General features: G+C 38.6%; 1 protein-coding gene across 12 annotated transcripts in view; it reads right to left on the bottom strand.

Annotated features, from left to right (window-relative positions):
• EVL (Enah/Vasp-like) overlaps positions 1-17,004 on the bottom strand; it is a 528,612-nt gene that overhangs the window by 107,226 nt on the left and 404,382 nt on the right. For all 12 annotated transcript variants that reach the window (XM_078660169.1, XM_078660175.1, XM_078660166.1 and 9 more), the window contains exons 5-6: positions 12,285-12,358; positions 1,042-1,292 (exon numbers count right to left, since the gene is read on the bottom strand). In XM_078660169.1, the coding sequence (XP_078516295.1) occupies positions 1,042-1,292; positions 12,285-12,358 (325 nt within the window). The remainder of the gene's footprint in view (positions 1-1,041; positions 1,293-12,284; positions 12,359-17,004) is intronic.

Raw genomic sequence — 17,004 nt, 5'->3', positions numbered from 1 at the left:
TTTACTTTGTGCCATAGTTTTCAGCACAATGTTAAAGCATCCCGTTATTTGCTATTTAAAAAAAATGCAAACAGCATTCCAAGCTTAAAAACTACTGAGGCGTAAAATTGTGTGGGCGGATTATTAACAGGATAATGTGATGCATGGCTAAACATTTATAGGGTCCCAAAGGTGAGACCTATTGGCTATGCCAATGCTTGTTTTTTGTTGATTGGTCCCTTAGTGCCCTCCCTATCATCCTCTGTTATGCATTTTTATTTTTACTCTCCTATCAGAATTCTGGAATCCTCCCTAGTATACTAGACAGAGTGATTTCATACCTCCCCTCTGAGGTAGAGATGAGGGTAACGAGATACAAGTCTCCTAACAATGATCATCGATTTGGGTGAGCCATCGGAGCAGTCTTAATATGGAAAACCAAAACTTACTAAAGTATTGTATTACATGTTACATGTATTTGGTAAAGGCATTTTATATTTATTTGCTGGTTTACAATGTATAACTCTGTGCCATCACTGTCTATATTATAATAAAGACATACTACAAAAAAAGAAAAATAGAGAAATATGTTGGAAGAAAATGAGATAAAGATTGTCAGGTAAAATCCATGGCAAAGATATATGAATAAAGACAGAGGAATACATATGAAGAAAGAAAGTTAGATAAAGGAACAAGTGGCCATTCAATATTTACAGACCTAGCGAACAGATGGGTACATGCAATTGTAAATGACAGGACATTTTAAATAAAGAAACCACTGAGTGGCACAAAAGCCCACTTTTGAGAGATAAAAACGAGCCGAAAACCTTCACAGGCAAAAGGACTGGGTAAATGGACCTATTCACTCAAGTTTTATGGAACTAGGCAATTATTAAGGGGAAGAAGGAAAACTAAGTTTAGGAGAAAGGGTTCATAAGGGGAGGGAAGTGGTTCTAACCCTTCACAGTTTACATAATGTACATACATTTCTGGTTTTCAAAAAATTGTCCTGCAATGTTTTTAAGGTTAAACTTGGTGGTGATTTAAAATGGTGACCCTTACCCTCGGTACTTTTCTCAGTTTGGCACCGGCCAGGGCTGCAGCCAGTCCTGATGCGGAATTATCATCATAGCAAGACGCTGGTACTGCAGCTACTGGCAGCGGGGGAGGAGGTGGAGGGGTGGATACAACTGGCGGAGGCAGTCCCATGGGTGGTGGCGATGGTCCCCCTGATGGAACAGGCGCTGCTGCAGAAGAAATAGCGACAGGAACGAGAGCAGCAGCAGAAGGATGCCCGGGTGGAACAGCAGGGGCTGCAATGAACAGCAAAAACACAGTTTTAATAAATATCACGTGAAATTCAGCATCTTGTTATCTGACTTCCAACTATGGCAGGAGTACCCATCCTCAAGCTTTTGTGAAAGCTCCCAAGCATTTCTCAGTGTAATGAGCCAGGGATTTATTTTGCTATATATATATATTTGTCATCAATACATCACTTAATTCTTTATCATGCCTCGATGTCTACTGCCTTATCATTTAAATGCATCGTCATAAACTATGCTCAGAGGTAATTTTCTGCTGCCATTCCTTTCTACCCCCAAAAGCCAATGGCTCATACATTTCGGCTTCAACTACTGGTCTAAAGGCTGCCAAATGTATGTGAGTGAGCTTCCAGTGACAAGGATACACACAAGGCAAACAGTCAAAATGAACATATTAAAGGAATATGCATACGAAATTAGATAATGCTATACCTTTCCCATTCATATTTTTCTTTAGATCTACAACATTGTACATTACGTTTAAACTATTATGTGGCATTGGGAGAAGTCGTTTAGCAGCACAATATATACATCCCAACATTTTCAAATACATCGAACATTGGTCAAATGTATTCCTTGGGCTCGCAGTATAGGGCATCATGACTTCTCCTTACATCTAAAAACAACAAATAAGAGCCATATTACACTCCATCGGTATGAAATAATCAATTTCGGTATCTGCAAGAAACATTTTGAGATGGCAGGGTGTACGTGTTTCTATATATTTTACTAACTATATACCTCCCCTACATAATGACATTAATTTCTGCTTGGATTCTCAGAAAACCATACTCAGCCATGCTCCAGATGGGCGTGATTTGTTACCTAAAGACTATATATTTGTAGGTGTTCTGTGAAGGAATACGTATTCAAGTATTTTTCACTATGGCATAATGAGGTCATGTTCACTACACAAGGGGGAAGTATAACTACCGACATGAGGCCAGTATGATTGTTTGGTTGATAGGGAGGGTTGTCATCAATACCTGTGTTAAAGTCGTTGACAGTGGATGGTGTAACCTCCCAACACTTTGGAGCAGATTTATTAATTTCTCAACCAATGCTGCGCAGCAACCAAAGTTTCTGCCCTGCATTGTATTAAAGGGAGAGACCAGAACAGCACTACATCTACTAAGATATGGCGCTGTTTTCCTTTCTCCTTGAGCTGACGCACTTCAGGCTGCCATGAACCAACACACACACTCTTGACCTACAGTGCAATATACACATATGAAAAGTATGGTGGTGTCAAACCTCCCCTCCGTTACGCCTGCTTCGAGAAGGTGTAAGGTATTGGCACAAATCCCTGTCCACAATTGTTAGTAGAAATTTGCCTTAAAACCCAAGGGTGAGTGGATAGGAATGACTATAACAACCCATGAAATGTCCCCTTGACACAAAGTAGAGCAAATCGCTAAGTTTTGGTATTTTGGCCAACCTCCTAATACAAATCAGGATACCATTAAATAGCACTATAAAAGCTTTGAGTTGTATTTGTGTTAAAAAAGTAACCAAAATCTAGCACAAATTGTAAGTAAATCTATGCCATAGTTTGGTAGGCTATAGGGGACCTTAGAGATAGAGACTTGCCTTTTCCTAGTGGTTGCGCAAAAACAACCATGATATTCATGTAAGTTTCCACAACCTAATATTGAAGGAGGTTGTGCATGGATTGAAGGTGACACTAGACAATGAGCCGAAGACCGAACATGTTTGGTGACTTGGCTCCAAGGCAGGTATAGAAGTTGGGTGTTCACAATACCATGTGTTACTGCTAAAGGATAGGACTAGGAAAGTAGATATACGAACATCCAAGGAAAGATGCACATAGGATTTTTGTGAATGACAATTATTCTGAAAATTGGCTGGTTCTGTGATTGCTTACATACAATCTACTCTTTGCTCTCTGACTTTTTAATATTCAGGAGATCGAAATCCCAATGAGAATTCATGGGCACATATGTCAATCTGGAGAAGGTGACCTGAAAGTGACAATTCGTATTCCCTATCATCATTTGAATGATGTTTATCTAACACGTAATGCTGTCTAGGGAGAAGAGAATATTAATCCTGCTACCGAGTACAACCATGAAGCCATTCCATAAAAATCATATGCTACCAGGGTTTATGGAGACAAATATCAAGGGGAGCCAGGTTTATGTCAGAGGAGCATTGGGCGTTGTCGCTGGAAAATTCTTTAAAACTATCAAACACTATTCAATTGGAGCTAAGCTCTCTTTAAAAATCCACCAGTAAAGAACAGTAATTCCTTTCAAACCACATATATCCTAAAAAGTGTATATGTCACCAGTCTACTCATCTACTACCAGCTACTGATGTGATACTTTGACTTGAGGCACTCTGCTTTTGGGATGAGATAGTAAATCTGTCTGGATACTTATTAAATCTTTAATGTTTTAGCTGATCTGCTAGTGGCTGTGTGATGAAGGTTTCCTAATTATGTTGATAATATTATTACCTATGGAAATCATTTTTACACACTACAAATGTGCTTGAATATCTAAACCAGAAATAAATGTCTCTAACCCTTTAACATGTCATTGAGATGCAAATGATTTCAAATTGCAACAGAGTCAAGCTATTTCTGCTTGCCTAGAAGAAAAATGTCATTAGAGCCTTTGATATGTCATGCAGAAAATAATTTTATTTAGAAAATAAAAATAAGATTGATAGCTAAGAAAATGATGTTACTGACCTCAATCACATGAAGACAAGCAACAGCATTTTTCAAAAGGCTGCTAGAGGGAACTATAATGGGCAAGTAAATGTCACTGCAATATGCCAATCTTTTTAAGATCCCACCTGAAAAAAGAGTTTGCGAACCAAGAACACCAACTCACCTGTGTGTGTTTTACAGATGATAACATTTTGATTGAGGATAAAAAAAACACAGTCACTCCAAATATTTAAACCTGGCTTACAAGAAGTTCCCTTCTTACACTAAATTCTCCACTCACACACAGTGCAGCTACATACACTTCCTGGGTTTCTCCATAATCATCAAAATGACTGTAGGAACATAAATATCCTTACATATTTAACCAATATACCTTAAGATATATCTACACAAAATAGACATCAATGAAATTCAACAATTATTTCTGTGATAAACAACCAGACTCCTTTAGTATATAAGGAAAACAAATACAATTAAGATATACAGGCTGATGTCAAAGGGAAACAACGGAAACCCTTCCAAGCTCACAATACTAAAGGAAATCAGTACAAGCATAATACAAAATATAAGTAAAGTGCATTCTGTGTAATGGGGACCCTGGTCTACAATTTGATTTTTTGAGCTGCAAGGTCTTCTTCTTATAGTATTATATTCAAATTGTACTTATGGACATTAGATGGGAATCATCTCAGTTAAAACATTTTTCATTACAGTGTCCCATGAAAATTATCCCAGCTGTTTTGTGAATTTCTACGATTTCAGGCTGCTGTATATCTACATGGTTATATTAGGTTATCATTATTGGTCCTAACATAGGGTGTCAAAAACCTCATATCACCTTCTCCTTCACAGCAGAGCATTAGTTTACTAAACTTAAGAAATAACATACCATAGATGTATGTCAACAAAAGTGACAGACTAACATTAACACAACAGGAAAGCTGCTATTGATATTATTGGAATCCAGAAAACATGTACATATTCCCAGTTTCTGAATTTGAAATTTTTTGGAGCCTTAATCACCTGCTGGGCACATTCAAGTGTTCATTTTCTGTGGAAAGGTTTTGCAATGGATTATGAAATTATTCGTATAAACTTTGCTGCTGAACCGGACTTCATGTGATATTAGAGTAAAGTGGCCAGAATGATTGCAATTTTCACCATGGTATGAATGAAAAATATGGGTAGTTCAGCAAAAATTCTTGTGACGTGAAAGGAAATATTCATGAAAATCGAAGATTAGGAACTAGAGGGATGAGGTTTATAGCTTGTTACAATGTAACAATGTTTGAAAATATCTAGTGGAATGCATTGTTGCCTTTGAACAGGAGTTCTTGTTGTTCGATCTATAGGTTTATGTTCTTCAGAAGAAATATAGGGAATGAGGGGAGGTGGGGCAATTTTTATTCATGTGTTGCGTTCTGATGTTTTCCTTTGCTTTGTTTAAAAATGCACCATTAAATTTGCAACAAAGTCATAATGGCATAACAATATTACTATTGAATTGCATTTATTAGAGACATCTGGAGATCTGCCAAACTGAAGGGTTAAAACAATAAATTAATTTGTTATTGAAGAGGTAACATGCCATGTTGCCTAACAAAAAAGAATCTTGGAATGCATTTTAACAAACAATGTAGCTACTATGCATGTTTTTGTCCAGCGACCAACTGAGTTGACCAAATGAGGAATTAGTTTTGCATTAAAACAGTTTATATGTGTTTTGATTCCACTAGTACTGTATCAAGCATATGGAGTAAGTGCAGGTACTCAGATTGTGTTGAATGCTGTGTACTTCTACCATTCTGCTTTGTAAATCCCACCTTCTGTGTGTATGCAGACAGCTACAGTAAGCAAGCACATCTGTACTGAAGAGCACCTTAATCTAACTGCTCAAGTAAATTCATGCAGTAAACAGCTCCCGGCTTAAACAAGAGAGTTTCTAGTGTTGATTTGAAGGTGTATGGTGAAGTTTAATAGCAGGCAGTATAACACCACAATCATGTCACAATTTTTTTAATTAGAGTTGATGACTCTTTACACCCTCTCCTTCGAATGCCCACACTAGTAACTAACATCACTTTTTGTGTGTCCCTGAGAGACATATTTCCACCACAACCTATGTTAGTGAATGGACAAGCGCCTATACTCTCTTGTTTAGGAGCGTGCTAATGATACATTACCAATACCGCCACTACAAATAACTGAACAAATCATCCTGTGTGCAGAATGTGCACATGTGTTTATGGTAGACACCCATTACAGCACCTACCAACTAAACTCAATAGGTTAGAAGGTCTTTCACATGCAAAGAATCTTTACAAACAAAGGTGAGCAGTCACTGCTTCATGTTTAGGACTTCAATAATACACCTCCAGTTGGAATCTGAGTATCCCACAGACGATACAGTTTAATCCTTAAGTCATGATCAATTTCAAAGGCACATAAAGCACATCAGAAGGACACCTTCAAACTGGAGAAGGATGACTGCATTTATTAGACACAAGGATCTACTTATCACAGCCTGCTGTCTTTAACCATCTCAGAAGAACTGCGATGATCATAAAATGTATTGCGTTAACAGATGAATATGCCATTGATTTAACAGATCTATATCAATTCTGAATCCTGTTATACATCTTTTCACATACATAACTTTTCCAATCCAAAATGCAGCTGCCATCCAGCCACAAAACACCTTTAAACTGGCGCTTTTTATAGAGCTATTTGCCTAATTTATGGATAAGCATAGCCTCATTTCCTTAACTTCCCAAACTATTTTGCCTTCTGAAATGGCCTATTAACTTTAAAAATGACAACCCACACTGTCTCTTCCAAATCATCCAATGTAACCTCTTCTCTTCTAGGCGAGATTAACTGCATGCTCTTGATCATTCAGTTACTTTCCATCTAAGAGATGGTCCTGTGTTGGACAAGAAGCTTACACATATATTTGTAACATTAATATCTATTACATGGATCTATCAAAAATATCATCATATTCTTTTGCTGTGAACCATGCTGTAATCAGTCATCTGCAAGTGTCTTGTTGTTTGTGTGTTTTGTGTGGCACCAGAATCTGCTTTCTTTACCCTTTTTCTTTTGCTTTTTACTCCTATTATAGGGGAATGAGTGACAGTGAATAGGCCCACAATCTATATTACAAAAGTTTAAAGTTCATATTTACATTATACAAAGTTAATGTTGGATCGCAAAAATGTTTAACATTATATATTTGTATTACCTTTGAAATCCAAATGTTATATTAATTTTTGCTTACTTTACAGCAGTTTCCCATTCAAGTTAACATCAGTAACACCCAAACCATTACCTGAACTTTAACCCTAACCCCACCTTCCAAAACCTAAATCAGACAAACAACTGTAACCATAACCATACCCCAACTGTAACCATGTTGTGCGATGCATGTTGTGTAATATACTAACATTAGGTGCAACCCCTTATACTAACACTATTTCCTTTACTTACTCCCATGTAATACATTATACTAACAGTAGCTTTCACACTGTACCCAACCCAGACCCGCACCTTTACAATCACACTATCCCCAAATCTATTTTAGCACTTACTGCAACTGTAATCTTAACTCTAATGCTAATCCCACCCAAAAGCCAAACCTTACTCTGTGCCTAACCAAAACTCTATCCCCAACCCTAAGAATAGCCCTAAAACAGACACCTCCTACCCCTACTGCAACCCATAAGTTTGACCTTTTTTCAACCTTTGCCAGAATCTCAGTATATTTAGGTTTTTCCTTTTTTCAGCCTGTATCATTATCTCTGTATATATTTTCAAACTTTGTTTTTTTTAAACTTGCAATTTTAGTTTGTGGTCTCTAACTTTAATTTTAAAATGTTTGCACTTATAGGATATTACAGGGCTTGTAGTGTTACTGCCTAACGGAATGATACATGGCTAAGTTTAGTTAAACATAGTAGCTGTAGGTCATTTAATACATGTTTATTTAATAAATTAAAACCTAAAATTCTTCCAGGTGGTACACACATTTAAAACACATACTTACTTAATTGGGAAATGGCAGATGATGTCATGTAAGGTGGGGTCCTCTTGGACAAATTCAACTCAGAGACAGCGGCATAAGGAGGAGGATATGAAACAAAGTGGGGCATAGACTGGTACACTGTCTGCGGGGGGTAGGAAGGAAGCTGCGAGTGCTGCGCAGAAGGCTGCATGAGAGCAACATTTGGGCTGGCAATGACTGGTAGCTGAGAGATGGGCACAGTTTCTATGTAGGATAGGAAAGATCGGTCAACACTTTGACCTGGGGACCTCAAGGAGTGTTTGGGAATTTGTGTTGTTAAATGTTCATCCACTTGGTCATGCAGGGCAGTCCCAGGTGCATTTTGTGAGGAGTCTTGGACCACTGGACCTGTAGATCCTCTCATCCTGCCAGTGTGCACAGGAATCACTGGAAGAATCACTGGAACAAGCAGCGGTAGCAATCCCCCTTTTTGCCCTGATGATGGAGAGGTAGACTGAGAAGGGTATAAAACAGAAGAATGCCTGACAGTCTGATGAGGGGATGTTGGAGAACGGGAAGGAGGTGGTGGGGACAAGGAGATTTGCTTGATACTCCGGGATACAATCCCATGACTTGGCTGTGCCGGAGAGTAGGCAGAAGCCTCAGATGTTGACGGCGGTGATGCAGAATGTCTATGAAGACAGTCTAGTGGTGCGCTGCTTTTGCTACCAGACTTGAAAGGAGCTTTACTATGAACCTGTGGGGCAGTTGATGCTGCTGAGATAGCTTTTGCATAAGAAGGCGGTGGAGCAGCCCCAGCAGAAGTAGAAGCGCTGTAGTCACTGTAGTCAGGAGGAGGAGACTGGCAGTGGGAAGGGGAGGAAGACACTTTTATCTGAAGGGTAGAAACTAAAAGAACAGAAGAGAAAATGAAAGGAACACAGTGGGAAAATATCAAGGCATGCAAATAAGCATGGTATGGGAAACAGTCGTTGAAGGTTAGATGGAAATGGAAACAAAAGGAAGGATGCAGTCACTGATTTTAATGATGCTATTAAATGCTCATACCAGAATTCAAGAGACATTTGAGATCATTCCAAGGTGGATTTTTTATGATATATTATTTTGTTGAGAACATTAACAGGTTAGAAAAAGTACATTCTCAAATAAAATGCTGAATATTAATATTGTTAGAAACTTAGTAAAGACAAACTCCAAGAACGTTGAAAGTACACTGAAGTGAGCTACCATCTTTAGTCCAATGATGATTTTTAAATTGTGGGCACTACATTTATAATTGGTGACACAATGTTTAAAAGCGACCATGAGTGACTCGTGGTCTCACGACTCTTTCCTAGCTTACACATGTAGTGCCTGACAGGTGATACAAGCTGTGCATCACATTAAAAGTGCTGCACAGTATTTATGCTACTAACATCTTTTCAAATGCTGCAGTGTTGAAGGCTACTACAGGCTAAACGCCTGTATCATTTTAGTTTAACTGTTAATTTCACACTGGAGAGTTATTCTCTGGAAACGGACTAAGGCAGTGTCTCAACTTGCATCTACTGTTTCATGCTCACCTTTATCGACCTCACTTTCTCACAAAAAATAGACTACGCTCGCGCCTTCCCTAAGCTGTACAAGGCTCTGAAAGCTCACTCATCTATTGAGATTAACGATGGCTGTGCAAGCTGTACTCTATAAGCTATGTAGGTTTGATATTAAACTGGTGATAGGGTTATTTTTCATATTACTTGTGTTGCATTATATCAAATTAACATGTGCACAAGCAAATGTGGTGACTATGTTTTATTCGCTTTTAAATTGAGCATAGTTAATATAGGACAGTGTTTAAAATGGGTCACGTCTGGTTGCTGTCGGATTATGTATCACATGTGCATTTCTTGGTTCTTGGATACACTGAATTAGCCATTAACAAATGTGATGTGTCCTTGTTTTCTTTCTCATGTAAAGTTTTTCTTTTACATGATTACTCCAGAATGTTCCAATGATTTGTTACAGTGGACCTGCAGAGGATAGGCTGGTCCAATGTATCTTGTTTGTTGCAGATAACTGTAGGCTTGAAAGTCACTTAGAGAAACGTCATTGTGTAGGAGCCTGAGAAACTTATGAGCCTTAGACTTTATTAGTATGCTCTAACCTGATCGGACCATTTTATGGGAACCATATGTATGTGTAGCAAATGTTAGATCTGTTTCATTTAAGCTAGTGCTTTGTAGGCGAGAATTCAAAACATTTCAGAACTTCTCCCTTGACTTAGCAGAGCAGGGTGCTCTCTTTATGGGAAAACTGATTTACTTAATCCTTTACTTTGAGATGATTTATTATTTTGCCTTCTTGCTTATATGATTTTGATTGATTTGAATTTCATAATCAATAAATGTATTGATTATTGGTTAACAACTAATTTGGTGATTTGCACTTGAAAACCTTTTAACCTTTAATAAACCTTCAAGGTTTGAAACATTAACCACTTTGTCTTCCTTTTGGAAACTAATGCACTTCATGTTGTTTAAATGTATTCATTTGATGACTAGCTTCAGTTGTGGATTCTGATTCGTCAAATAACACTCTATGGCCTACGAATCTGCACGATGAAAAGAACCAACACATGAGTTAATGGGAACCATGTCAAAAGCAACCCGTACACCACAAAACACCCACATGGCAATCAATACATTTAAAAGACAGTGCAATGCACAAGCTTCGAGAACACAACCAGTTCAGCACATATGCATCTGCATGCCCACTTCATTCTCTGTTCCTGTATTTAATGCAGTTCCACCCTGACGTGTTAAGAGCACATGCACTTCATGTAATTATTTGGTAACTTATTGAAGCTTGTTCATGAAAATCTATTAACAAAAGGGTTCTTGCATAGGTTTTTCTGAAGTTTTCTTCAATGCATTCCTCGAATGTATTTAAAAATCAAAAACTGCATTTATGTACTAAATGTGCATAATTGGTTATAACATTTCAGAAATATCTATATGGATATACAATGGAACAGCCCTCTACTTGTAAATAATCATATATTGTATAAATATCTCTGTCTTCCTATCATAAATGTACCCCATAGCCTTGCAAGTTCCAGAAAATGACATGCACAAAAATGTAAAAGTAAAAAAAAACATTTAGGTGATTTTTTGTTTTGTCTTCCGTAGTCAGACTCATAACGCATGTGTAGCGATGTCGCAGGCCACTTGAAATAAAATATTAAGGAATGAGGTGTAGTGGGAATTTACTGTCATGAGACATCAACATGTACAATCATCATACACTTGAATCTAAAAAGTAACTGTTACCACCAATGAAAGTCACTTCAATCACCTTAGAAGTGGTTTTCCAAGTAACTGAAGAAATAAAATAAATGTTGCATTTTTCAAAATAATTTTGAATTATCAACTGACCAATGTTAACAACCGATCATCAGGCATAGATGTAGCTTGTTAAAAGGGTCTGGATGTATGTGACACTAAATATTTCTTAGTCATGTGGAATAGTTCATCATTACTACATGGATTTACGTGACGGCCTAGTAAAAATTTCACTCTTGAATATAGTGCTGTTAAATTACAAAACTCCCTTATTGAGACCTAGGAAGTGGAACCCAAATTAAAGGATGTTTTCTACCCATCAGGTATGATGAGTCTAAAAAAAACTAAAGTTGAAAAGGGAATTAATGGAAGTTACTCAAGCTACGCTTGTCTGTTTTTGAAATTTAACAGTAATCTGTAATGTTTACATTTCAATTGCATAAAGTTAGCATCCCCTTTAAATAAGAGGGGTTGAATGTTCCACTGAAGGAAAGAACATCATTTGAAAAAAGCCTTGGGATGCAGAGCAGAAAACATTAAGAGCTGTTTATAATAGCCTCATAAATCATGTCTAAAAGCATACTCCACTAATTTGGATTATCGTTTTGATTGCTTATAAATATTTGAGTTATGCAGAAAGAAAATGTTTACATTAGAAGCTAGTTCACTTTAATAAATGGAATAATGGTTATCTTGAACATAAAGCTGTATCAATTTAATCACAGGCAAATTAAATCATTTGTGAGAGCAAACCAAGTTGCATTCCCGCCCTTTTGGAGATTCATACTGACACTACATTTTAGTGCTATTTTTTAAATGAGGGGCATACTAATAATGTAATGGCGTTCTCTTTTCAAGCCCATTAGAATCGGTGTATGTAGAGTGAAATATGAATGCACATCAAAACACAAATTAATATTCGAAACAGAAATCCTTGCCTGCAGTAGATGCCCTTCTTTCCAACGACTCCTGCCGCTGATGCTGTTGTTGATGCTGTTGCTCTAAGATTTGCCTGAAATAATAAAAAAAAAGGTTTTGTATTTTGACAAATGCATCTTGATATCTTCCTCTTTGAAGTTGGAACTTTTTTGTGCATCAGAATTGATTATTTCAAATACATATACAAGTTATCCTGGTGAACCAGCAGAAGAGATCTTTTTACCTCTGATAAATAGGCCTTTATTAGATGGCAGCTACAGCACAATATATACACAATGCATTATAACATCCAAACGTGTGGTAAAAAAGTATAGATTGCCAAATGTGGGTCTTGGTTGGGGAGGTGGAATGATTTGTGGATCTTGTTGGACCTGGCCCTCTCTGCAGGGTTACCCCCAAACATTTTGCCTTCAACCCTCCTGTTTTTGCTGTATTTCTAATTGTTTGCCTTAGGACTCTGTGCATGTTTACCATTGCTAATGGGTGCTAAAGTGCTTGTGCTCTCACCCCATAACATAGCGGAATTGACTTGTAGCCAATTGGCACATTTAATTTACTTGCAAGTCCCTAGTAATTTCTACATTGCCTCAAAGTTAAGCCTGACTGCTCTGTGGCAAGCTACCAGGGGGTTGAGTGCAGGTTAATTTTGGGTTTGCTTACTCTGACAAGGATTGGGGTTGCTGCTCGGGTAGGGTTTCACGCCGCTCAACAAATAACCCAATGTATTACAAATTTGTTCCAGAAAGGTAACTTGGAAGGCATTAATTAACATAGCCAGCACAAATGTGTTTCTTTTTTAACACATTTAGAAAATAATTGAAAGGTAAAATAGTATATTTTTATAATGCAAATTGAAGGATCAGTTTCCTCAAGACAAGCTGTATCAGGGTGTTATGTACTGTACGAAAGCTATATAAAGTTCTACAAAACTTTGTCTCCCCTGCAGTGGAGAAGCGTGGCTCAGTGGTTAGAGGCGGCAGACCCGGAAGCTGAGATCGGCCGTGGACCAGGGTTCGATTCCCCGCCTCGGCGGGTCTCGGGCTCAAAAAAAAATTCCACGGACTCGACAATTCTCGCTCCGGTGCCTACTCGACTCACGGGGTCACACTCTGCGACTCTGGGCAATAGCTTGCTTAATCTCCACTACGGCCCCTCGCGGCGGGATGCCTGGCTTTCACTTTGTGGATACCCTGCCGGGGTATCTCACAGGGGAATACCAGGACGGGTTCCCTAAGCAAGCGCTTAGATACCGTGTCGGTGATTTGCGCTATATAAATACATGTACATTTACATTTACAATAAACCATGGGTGCCACACCACAAATCCAAGACCTGTGCAACACACTAAGGCATTGTTTCATACAGAAAGTGCAAAAAATCTGAGTCGGTATCACCCTCACACTCCTCATTACCTCCACCTCAACAGCACAACAAGTGATTCACATGCACTCCCTCAGACCTCCATGAAAGCCTAATGCAATCCCTTTGACCCAGCAAGGACTAAAGTGAGCCAAACCCCTCTATAATCATTGCCATCCAAGCTGAAATGCTTGCTAAATCTGCGGCTCCATATTTAAACAGCTCCTTAAAAAACTGAAAAGTTCCAAACTCCCTGAAATACTCACTGGTCACCTCCCGACTCAAGAAATCCAGCCCTTGGCTCAGCTGTCCCCAACCACTACTGTCACATTGACCCCATGGTCTCCAAAGTATTAGAAATGACAGTCACAGCTCAACTGCAGGCCCTTATAGAAAACATCTGCTTTTTGGACCGCACCAATCTGGCTTCCAATCTGAAACAAGCATTTGCAATGCAATTGGTCTCACATTTGCTAGAGTTACAGCTTTTGGCGTTGTAAATGACAATGTCTTTTTTCCATGTGTTTTGTTTTGGTATTTGCTTGAAGCTAAATGAATGGGAGATGGGAAGGGAAGAAGGAAAACGGACAGGGAGGTGGGAGTAAAAGAAGCCACAAGGACATGATGCAGTAAAAAGTTAAAATGTGTACATAAGTCATTAACATTAGCCAGAAGAGGTCAGCAAACAACATTACATACTTTCCTCACTCCCTTTTTCGTGTAAAGGCTCATAGCACAGTGTCCATTCACATTCATACAACATGGTTCCCTAGGTTTGTCTTTGAAACAAACCACTATAATAAGTTGTGAAAGCTCTTCTTCAGTCAAATCTGAATGGGTTGAGCTGGACAAAGATACCATTTTAATGGAGAATATACTCTCTATAGATATTACACTATTCCATCAAATTGGCCTATTAGTTTGTAAAAATACTGTTAAAACTGCCACCTCTTTGCTGCTAAATGTTTGGCCCTTTGATACACTCGCTCCTTAAGCAGCAACTCTATTTTCACAACTCCTTTGCTATTAGGGGAGAAAGCAGTGCCCCGCCCAGCAGACTCTAACAGTGCATGGCCGCCGCTGCCTGCTCTGTAGGAAGGAGGCGGTGTCTGTGCTGCCGCTGCAGCACTACTGGAGCCTCTAGGGGTGAGTGCCCTGCGCTACCTCCGCAGTGCTGTCCTGTTTACCACTGGGGCATTGGGACCCTTGGCGTGGACAGTGTTGGGGCTGCCCACCCTGCCCTTTCTGCGGTGCAGACAGATGTGCACTAAGATTTCATGACTGGGCATACAATTTATTTTATGGCATATACGATTTACCCGCATAGGAAATAAATACCTGCTGGTTGGAATATGTCATTAATTCTCCTTAAAACAGTCTTCAAACTATAATGATGTTAGGTTAAATATTTATAATGGTGTTCTAAATGCACTGTTTATTTATTTTTATTTTAAATTAGAAAAAATTAGGAGAAGAACTTTCCCTCGTCCAGTGATGAGGTCAAGCTTGCTTACTATACAAGCTGTCTCAGGGCAATGTAGGGCGGCTATGGCTATGTTTGGATGGGTTACATTGCCAGTCCATGGTAAGCAAGAATGCTGCAAAATGTTTTCAGTGGTCCAGGAAAATGTTTATTTTGAATATGGAGCCATGCTCATACAAAAATACAATGTCACTTTTCAGGCCGTTTGCTGGTGATAAGAATTATTTACTTGTTTTAATGTATGTATTGGAGCCACCTAGCCATACTTATTACCATTTCTCCGAGAAAAAAAGAAATATTGCCCTACACAATGCTCTCATAACTGTGGCTGAACATAGTGTGTGCATCTTTGCAAACACGCAATATTTCGTCCAGGAGAAAGCCTTCCAACCATTATTACTCAACTGAAGCACAGTAAGCAGCTTTAGAATAATGTATAGCTTTTCATACTACAGTTGTTTTTGGTCTTTGTAAGTGCTAAAATTAATAAACAATGCTATTGCTCAATTTACTGGTACTCATCAAACTCGTAGGTCTGAAAAGCACAATTGGACCTACCAGAAGTTAGACGTGTCGTGTGGCATGTGAATCACACCAGATGTGACGCGGGTCTATTTAACTCGATGGGCTATTCTGTCAGTAGATACAATGTGTTAAGGATATCATTGAAACATTTGTATTCAGTCATTCCATCCGTCTATGGCAACATATTGGTCGAAGGATAGAGGAAAAGTTTAATTGTTGTTCTAAAGGCAGGCTTACAGAAAGCTTTATTGTGTAGAATTTTAACACAAGTGCAATGTACACTGCAGCTGTAAAGCGGGGACATATGTGCAAGCTTTTAGTTTGCCATTATAGTAATCCTTATATTTATTATGTATTTATTATGTACGTTCTGTATTGAAAAGTTGAATTGTCCAGTCCAGTTAAAGAACACAAGATGTAGTACACCGTTTTGCTGCTAGAGGGCGTGCTTCAACCATGTAAAGAGGAAGGCCCAATGTCAATACTACAAGGAACTTCTACAGTGCAAAAATTGTAAATGCTATGAGAGCATCGCTTTATAGGTTTTGTGAGCAACCTGCAGGCCAAAGAAAAGGGACGAATCTCTGAAGGAATCAGCTACAAAGCTGACACAAGCTTCCAGAATTCTCCTCACACAATACGTTTGGTAGTCTGACAGCTGACAAATAGGTTCTGGCAAATATGTATAACTAGACGACAGAGCTAGTCGGTTGGTGGGAGTCTGCAGAGACCATCTTCTCGCTTGTTGCTACTTTTAGTGGAAATGATTCCTAGTGTCGGCACTAGATGTCTCCGTGTAAATGTCACTGGTACAAGAAATATTATTGAGCTCTGATGCGTATGCCCTGTCAAAAGCTTAGCACGCCTTGGAGACAACAAACGCTTGGGGGGCCTGGCTGCATCTGCTGTTCACATGTTACAAAGCGCGGCTTCGGTGACAGCTGAACTGTTGTTTTATTATCATGCCGTTTCTTCTCGACACGAGAGCCCTTTGCAATAAGAATACAGAAAATTATCTATTGGGCTACGTGTGGCACGTGGTCCACATAATGTGTACCACAGGTCTTGGTCTAAAAAAAAAAAAGAGAGGGAGGGGAGCCCCACGGCAAAGGAAGACTTAAAAAAAAAAACAAAAAAAAAACAGCATTGGCATAGCCAATATGTCTCGCCTTTGGGATGTTTAAGATTTTTGTTATGTTTTATATTATTGTATGTGAAAGTTTTAACACATTTATTAGGTATATTGTAGAACTGCACTGAGAAGTACTTATTTAAAGTGTTATTTTTGTACAGCTAAACTGCAGGGTACATATGAACAATACTAATAAGAGTGTAGCAAAGTAAACAGCTAG

The sequence above is a fragment of the Lissotriton helveticus genome, chromosome 9, assembly GCF_964261635.1.
Source record: "Lissotriton helveticus chromosome 9, aLisHel1.1, whole genome shotgun sequence".
Lineage (NCBI taxonomy): Eukaryota > Metazoa > Chordata > Amphibia > Caudata > Salamandridae > Lissotriton > Lissotriton helveticus.
The sequence above is the reverse complement of the archived record's forward strand: the minus strand, read 5'-3'. Positions and strand labels throughout refer to the sequence as shown.